General features: G+C 37.3%; 1 protein-coding gene across 1 annotated transcript in view; it reads left to right on the top strand.

Moving 5' to 3' along the window:
* ADAD1 (adenosine deaminase domain containing 1 (testis-specific)) overlaps positions 1-7414 on the top strand; it is a 10614-nt gene extending 3200 nt beyond the window's left edge. Inside the window, exons 4-10 of the mRNA XM_009887894.1 lie at positions 481-606; positions 1633-1756; positions 1968-2138; positions 3835-4061; positions 5355-5592; positions 6112-6244; positions 7301-7414. Coding sequence (XP_009886196.1) covers positions 481-606; positions 1633-1756; positions 1968-2138; positions 3835-4061; positions 5355-5592; positions 6112-6244; positions 7301-7414 — 1133 coding nt within the window. The remainder of the gene's footprint in view (positions 1-480; positions 607-1632; positions 1757-1967; positions 2139-3834; positions 4062-5354; positions 5593-6111; positions 6245-7300) is intronic.
* Positions 7415-8109: the final 695 nt, after the last annotated feature.

The following is an 8109-nucleotide window of genomic DNA, read 5'->3' as shown; positions in this document are numbered from 1 at the left end:
GGTTTAGGTTGGAAAGGACCTTGAAGATCATTGAGTTCCAACCCCCCTGCCATGGACTATGAAGTTACCGTTATTTTAAACATCATCTTTTTGAAGAACACTGTCACTAAAGGAGGAGATTGGCCATTGGTTCTACATATGGTCACAACTTAAATTCAAGCAATTTTTTTCAGTTGTGAATCAGTGACAGAAATAGAAACAATATTTCTGTCCTTACTTGAAATACTGTGTGCTATAGGTGATCAAACTTGATCCATGTCCTTGATTTATTATCATGAATAATAAAAGCATAAAGTGTTTAGATATTCTTGTCCTTTATTTACTCACGTCCATCCTGATAATCTTCAGAATCCCAAAAGTGTGTGTTGATAGTAGTGCTTTCACCTTGTGTTTAGATTTATAATTGGGCAAGTGGTTGATCATGTCTGGTTTTTTCCCCCTGCCAATTTGTTTCTTGCTGGCTTTTATTGTTTCATTTAGAAGGAAGACAGCTTATATATCAAAAACTTTCAGAAGCAATTAAAGAAGTATTTAACAGCCTGACTACCAACCATCCTGAGTACCAAAGTTGTGGCAGTTCACTGGCTGCCTTCATCATTGAAAAAGGCAAGTCTGTTTCGATCCCGAGTATTGGGGAGTGGAAAGCCTAGACTGTGTTCCCAGAGAGCCTCGATTAATGCATTTTTTCATTTCGTAAATAAACATAAAGGGTAACTCTCCTTCTTTGACATGACTCTGTTCCAATGGCTCTCTCGCATGATTGTGCTACAGTCATGCGAATACTTGAGATGTACTTAAGCATTTCCTTGTGCTGTCTCAAAGAGGAGTAAGGCTGTATAGATAGTAAGGCTGCATAGATCGGTATAGGCCAGAGCAGATGGATGTTCTCCGAAGGAAGCTGAAGCCCGTAGTGAACCCTCACAGGAGCAGGCTTCTGGCAGGAGCTGTGATCTGTGGAGAGGGGCCCACGCTGGAGCAGGTTTTCTAGCAAGACCTGTGGCCCTGTGGGGGACCTACACCGGTGCATTGTCTTCTTGGAGGACTGCACCCTGGGGAAAGGACACACACTGGAGCAGTTCTTCAGGAACTGCAGCCAGTGGGAAGGACCTAGGCTGGAGTGATCTGTGAAGAACTGTCCCATGTTGGAGCAGGGAAGGAGAGGCCCAGATAAAGTGTTGGGAACTGATACCTCCCCACACCCCTGCACCACTCAGGTGGGGAGGAGGTAGAAGAGTCAGGAGTGAGGTTGAGCCTGAGAGAAAGGAGGGTGAGGGGAAGGTGGTTTTAGTTTTGCCTTTGTTTCTCACTATTCTAATTCTCTTTGGCAATGAGTTAAATTAATCTTCCCTAAGTCAAGTCTATTTTGCACACGATGGTAAATGGCAAGTGATCTCCCTGTCCTTATCTTGATCTATAAGCTTTTTCATTTTATTTTTTCATTTAAGTTTAGAATCATTTAGGTTGGAAAAGGGTTTTAATATCGAGTCTAACCTGCTAATTTAGGTTGGAAAAGGGTTTTAATATCATCGAGTCTAACCTGCTGGGGGTATGAGAGAGCAGCTTGGTGGGCACCTGGCAGCCAGACAAGGTTAACCCACCACAGTTACGTAAAAATACATGTTTTCTTTTTAGGTGGACAGTATGAAGTCGTAGCTCTAGGAACAGGAGAATGTAATTACAGTCAGTGCTTTCAACCTTGCGGAAGAGTGTTGCATGACAGCCATGCCATTGTTATTGCAAGACGTTCTCTACTTAGGTGAGAATGCGTGTGCTAATAGTTACCAGTTCTCTTGCAGCCAGTGCTTCTCAGTTTTGCTTTTGCACATGTAAATATAAGTGCACTTGCATTTTGTAGTTATAAACTTTCTGGATTATTTTCAAATCATGTGAGTTAAATGTGGATGTCCATGTATTTTTAAATAAAGTAGCATTTTTCACATATACCATTACTTAACACTTTCTTTTAGATATTTTTATAGACATCTTTTGCTGTTCTATAATGAAAATCCATTGAGGACAGAGAAATCCATATTTTGCACAGCACCTGGCTCAAAGTTGCTCGCCCTAAAGCAAAATACAACTATCTTTCTCTACATGAATCAACTTCCAAAGGGAACTGCTCAGTTAAAATCACAGATGTAAGTACCTTGGTATTTTCAGAGATGCTGCAGTGGAAGATTAATTTGTTTGCAGTAACGAACACATTGTGCATGTGGAAAATATGCATTGTTACGCATTTCTGAGTGTGTGGGGGGGCTGTTCTGCATTTTTTTAAAATGTTTTTTAGCATTAATGTGCAGGGTGGTAACGGTAAGTGTATGAGGTACAGCTCAACATGTCAATACAAAAAACTTTTATGTGGGTTATAGCTTGAGGACGATGCTTTGTTTATTACAGATAGCCGCTTACCTGTTAACCCCCCTGCCAAGATACTATTAAAATACTAATAAATCATTAATTTAACCACTGAGCCAGTGGATGTGGTGACTTAATGTCATCCTTTGCACCACAGGACTAGAGTATAGAAAGCTTTGAATTGAAATAACAGGCTTCTGCTCTGCTTTGCAGAAAAAAGGTAACGAGAGAAACTTGATGGGACAAATACATTCCTGTGCTTACCTTTACACTTCTAACTTTTGTTAATTTCGAGCAGGTTTGGGGTTTTTTTAGTAGTTTTGACCTTTGAACAGCAGCAGTCACTGGTTTACGAAGTTATTACCAATAATGTTATTTTGTGTCCCTTGTAGTGGAATAATGTCCCTGAATGTCATACAGTCATAATGTTTTCATATATACAAGATAGCTAGCTGCTTCCGTACTGTATTTGGGGTGCTCGAGGGGCAGACTTGTGAACTGGAAGTCACAGTTGGTTCATTGTAAGTTGTGCTGACTGAGGGAGCCCCTCCTGTTGGAATTGCACAGGGTTTTATGTTACTTTTAGTGTCATAGCCTGCTCTTACAAGGAAATAGTTGATGAGACTGGACACAGTTTGTAAGCTACTATATAATAGTTGACAGATCACAGATTGAGCACTTTTTCTCCTACTTTTTGGCCATGCTGGTGTGCGCTCTCTTGAGACAAACTCTGGGAATTATTTTCTTCTAATACAGCAGACTTGCTTATATAGATAGTTATTTAAAGATGGTTTTTAGAAGGGAGCTACTTGCAAGTAGTACATTGAGTAGCAAAATGTGGCCACTTATTAACAGGCAGTAGTATGTTACTTAAGCCAAAATTAAATGATTGCTTTATAATAATGTAGTGAAGCAAAAGCACCTTTCATCATAACATTGTATGATAAAATTGGGGAGAGTTAGCTCAAAACTTCAGGCTTTGGCTTGTTATCCTCCTTTAGTTAAGAGGAAAAACTGTGTTTTGCTTCAGAACAATCACTGTTTTGTCTCCCTAATGTATTGCGTCTGCTTGTTTTAAATATTTTGAAGAATTGCAATGTAATTTATGTTTTAAAGGACCTTAACAACCTTACAGCTGCTTTTTCACAAGGTGAACAGCCTCGAAGTAACTTCGGTTATAGTGTAAGTAGATGCAAAGTGATAGCTTGTTTGTAGCATATACTGATCTTTTTTAATGTTTGCACAACTGATGGCTAAGATTGGGTTGAATTACTATTTCTTATTTTAATACTGATGTCAGTATTCTCGTCACTTGAGCAGCTGAAGGTGGTGTTTCTAAAATTTAAAAATATTGAACATAATGTAATGGCCCAGATCTATTGATAATTGTTTTCTGAGAAACAGTATTAGATACCACTTTACAATAATCTCTGATTAGAGTACTTTCTTACTGAAATTCATTTTCTTGTCTTACTTTAGACATCTTAATCCACAATCTATATCTGCATATGAAACTAATGAAGAACTGAGCCTCCATGTTGCGATAGAAGGCAAGATTTACCTAACTGCTTGCTGTCCACCTAAAACCATTAGGGCAAGCAGTATGTCAGCTAGTGACAAATTAACAAAATGGGAAGTGGTTGGTATTCAGGGAGCGTTGCTGAGTCACTTCATTGAACCAGTGTATATCAGCAGTATTCTTGTAGGTAAGCTTACTGCAAATTTCAGTGGGCTTTTTGTATGTTTTCATGTTCCAGTTTGATTACATTTTATAAAACATGAACTAAACCAAGGTGGTGCTTTAAAGAATTACAGTATTTTTCTGAAAAGGTACTAAGTGTGTATATTTTTTTCACTCATCTTTGAAATGTCCTAATGTAGAACTTAGGCTCGCTCTTTTGTCATTGTGGGTTTGTTTTAGCTTGCCAGATTGCCCTTCCTTTACTATGTATTAGAGTAACAGAAGCAATTCAGTATTGTTTTATAACAAATTAAATTTTAGATATTGAGAAACTATCAAGTGTGACAAATGCTGTAACTGTTCAGTCAAATATGATGACTTTAAAGTGACATTGGAAAGTCTGTGTTTGATTTTTGTCTTCTCTGTGGTCCGCACTCCCCCCCGCTTTGTATTGGTTAATGCAAATAAATGTTTTGTTGAGGAACAGGGACTACCAAGGTGAGAGTGAATTCTCAGGATTTTGTGGCAGTCAGGAAGAGCATACTCTTATCAGAACTCATTTCAGTAGCTTTTATTTATGTGGTGGAACTAAATTAATGGGTATTATCCTGAAGGTTTTCAGGTGTTTCTTCCCGTCAGCATTTGTATTATGAAACTTGGTACGCAGATGTCTGAGTTTCCCAGACATTGAAGCTGTAGCAGATTTTACTTTTCTAACACAGAACAAGGTTTTTGACGTGCTCCAAAAGATCTTGCCAGAATTGGTGAATGCCTGCCTGTCCTTTCTGAGGAAGTTTGGGCACTTTTACATAAAAGCGATAGAAAAACTTCTGATGTGCTCACTTAATTGGTATTCAAAGTAAACATGATCGTCTATAATGTATTGCCTTTCTATTTAATAGAAATTCTATGACTGTTCCTTAAGATGCTGTGGACCAAAGTATGTTTATTTAATAGGCAGTCAGAAATACTGTTGGTTGTGGAGTAATGTGGGCAAACTCCTTAGCGTATTTGCTAATCTAGAACATTAAAGTTTGTGTTGCAGCTTCTATTTTAATGGTGTCTTCTGCAAGGAATGTAAAGAGTTGATGAAGAATAATTGTTCCAAAAAGGCATCCAATGAAAACAATGATGCCTGAGGAAAAGAAGCAGTGAAATAGTTTTTGTTCTGCAAATTGAATATTGGAACTGATTTTTCCAAACATTAATTTTATGTAGAAAAATGAATATAATGGGGACCAATGGAAACATTTGTATTCTTGGCTTTTTTTTCAGTTTGATGTACTTACATGTGACTGATCTTGTTTTTTTTTCACAGGAAATGGAAATTGCAAGGATACAAGAGGGCTAGAAATAGCTGTAAAACAGCGTGTTGATGATGCACTTACATCAGAGCTTCCCATGCCTTATCTGGTCAACAGATCTCATACTTACTTGGTGAACGCTGCACACCCAATTGAAGTGGACATTCAGCAGTGGTTTCTTAGTTTGAATTGGTCGTTGTCAGATGCATCACTGGAGGTTGTGGATGGATTAAATGGAAAAACCACCGAAAGGTTAGAATTTTTCTTCATTATGTTGGAAATAATGGTTAGCCTTATTGTTCTTTGCAGTTCATCGGAGTATTCCCTTTTTAAGCTATACATGAATGCCACAGTATTACCCAAATGAGATTCTCTCCTGTGTTAGGTGAATGCATCCTATGATTAGATGTAGTTTTAGAGATCTTGTAACTTTACAGTCAGATACCAAGATATGAAATTCAATAATTATTGGATTGAGATACGTTTATTCCATTGTCAGTTGTACTGAATGCTTTAGTTTTCACAATACTTACAGCCAGTTAGCATCCTAGTTCAGATTAATTCCAGTTTGAAAACTCTTTTTTGTTGGCTCTCTTAAATTCTCACAGCTGCTGATTTGCATTAGCTTTGCTTATTGAAAGTGGAAGTACAATCAGATGATCGTATTCACAGAGCATTGGAGGGGAAAAAAAAATCCTGTAACGATCAAAGCAATATACCGGTAATGTATTTTTACTAAGTTTTATTATTCTTTTTTCATTTTGACTATAGTTCACCGTTCAAAAGTGGCACTTACATGGCAAGTCGGCTTTGCAAGGCAGCAATGTTTAGTCGTTTCAGATTGCTTGCTAAGAAAGCAGAACGGAATGATTTGCTTCAAGTTGCAACGTACCATGAAGCTAAGGTAAGCTGGTATGGGGGGGAGAGTTTTAGTAAGGAGTCTCTTAATGGCTACTCTCAAAGGTGGTTTGAGAGCCAAGGGTGACTTTCTCATTTGCTGAAGACGTCGCCTGGACAGCTGGATCTGCTTTATTGCTTACAATCTTTGCCTGAGAATGTCTGAAATTGCTGGTTTCACGTAAAATTAATCTACTGAATTAATCTTGAAACGTTCTTTATGAAAAACTGTCATGTTTTTCTTAGCATATGGAGGTTGCTGGCCATTTTCCTCACATAAGATAGTTTCATATTAAAAAGAGTGGAGTTTTTTTGTTCATTACTTCATTTTAATCTTACTTTTTATAGTTGTTTCATACATATGTAGGTTTTTTTCTACCACAGTGTAGCCTTGTGGGACGATTCTTATGCCTTAGAGGAGTAGGAAAGTAGGAATCGTTCATCGGAAGACAGCATTAGGTCCCAGGCTTTCCTTTGAGTTATAAAAATACAGAAAAATTTCTTAAAGGAGCTACTGTGATTCCTGATTGCTGTGAACACAGTTCACTCACTTCTGGCCCTACTTGGAAATATGTAGGCTCATCTTACTTCTCTGTACTCTTCCAGGTTTTTTCTCTCCTTAGTTCAAGAGATATATTTTATTTCAGAAATTGCTGTGTCAAACTTAAGCTTTTATAAAGTATGTATCTTCTTTTCCTTCTGTCAGAACATGCAAGACATAATTTTTTAAATGATTCAAAAACTACTTTAAAGTGGAATGGCTTGCTAAACGACTGTTCATGTGTTTAGATTTGCATTGAATGATAGTGAATGTTTATTTTCTGTGTAAAGATATTATTGGAACTGAAAAGATGCTAAAAAAATAATTTTTAACAGAACAATTCTTCCATGCTTATAAATGCCCAAACATACAAAAAGAGTATGTTTTTAGAGTCTGTAACACTTTCCCTCACTGTCAGAAACTGAGGGAACTGTCAAATATGTAGGTACCGTTTTCTGCAAAAGCACAGATGTGTGTAACCGTCATTCTTGAGATCTTTCAAGTTCTCTTTTTCTTTTTTAGATTCAATCTGAATTGTACCAAAAAGCTAAAAACATGCTGCAAAACTACTTAGAGCAACATAGTTATGGATCCTGGATTGTGAAGTCTCCACATAGCGAACAGTTCAGTGACTGACTGTGAGGTGGATTGTATGCGAAGTCGGTTTGAATGATTTCTTTTAGTAAAATGTAACTCTGATTAGTAAAATGTTTAACTGTAGGGTTTATATTTGCAGCAAGAAAATCATTCCAGAGCTTGTTGTCAATTTAAGTGCTGTTATGAAACCATCTGTAACAGTTTAGTCTTTTCCAAAAGTTGATGTTTCCTTATAGGTAGGAGTACCTAATAGCTTTCCAAATCTGTTCTGTTTTGCCTCCCAATGCCACATCATTTCTGCTCCCTCACTCCAACTCCCACCCCACACCCCGTGGAGTTATTAACGTGTTTTTTTCCTGTTAGTTTCAGGATTGCTGTGTATTGATTCCTTCTTTTTCCCCACCTTTTTCATAACTGTCTTCAATGAAGGAAAAAAAAATTCAGTTACAGTTGGATTTCTTTTTTTTTTTTTTTTTTAAGCAAAGTATACCAATGCGAGAATCACTTTCAAAAACAAAAATTGGCAATCTGTGCTTTATCTGTAGGCATCCTTTCCTAGTCATTTTAAGACTTTTGTTTAGCGTGGATTTGCCAATTGGCTTGTAGTTCACTGTATATTGTTTATGCTGGAAGGATTAAAAATAATCTAGGTACTTCCAAATGTGAAACTTTGAATTACCAAACTGTTACTCTGCTGTTTGGTGGCAATTGCTGTTTTTGATAGTGGTTTTAAA

This window comes from Charadrius vociferus, unplaced genomic scaffold (assembly GCF_000708025.1).
Source record: "Charadrius vociferus isolate BGI_N301 unplaced genomic scaffold, ASM70802v2 scaffold806, whole genome shotgun sequence".
Classification (NCBI taxonomy): domain Eukaryota; kingdom Metazoa; phylum Chordata; class Aves; order Charadriiformes; family Charadriidae; genus Charadrius; species Charadrius vociferus.
The sequence above is the reverse complement of the archived record's forward strand: the minus strand, read 5'-3'. Positions and strand labels throughout refer to the sequence as shown.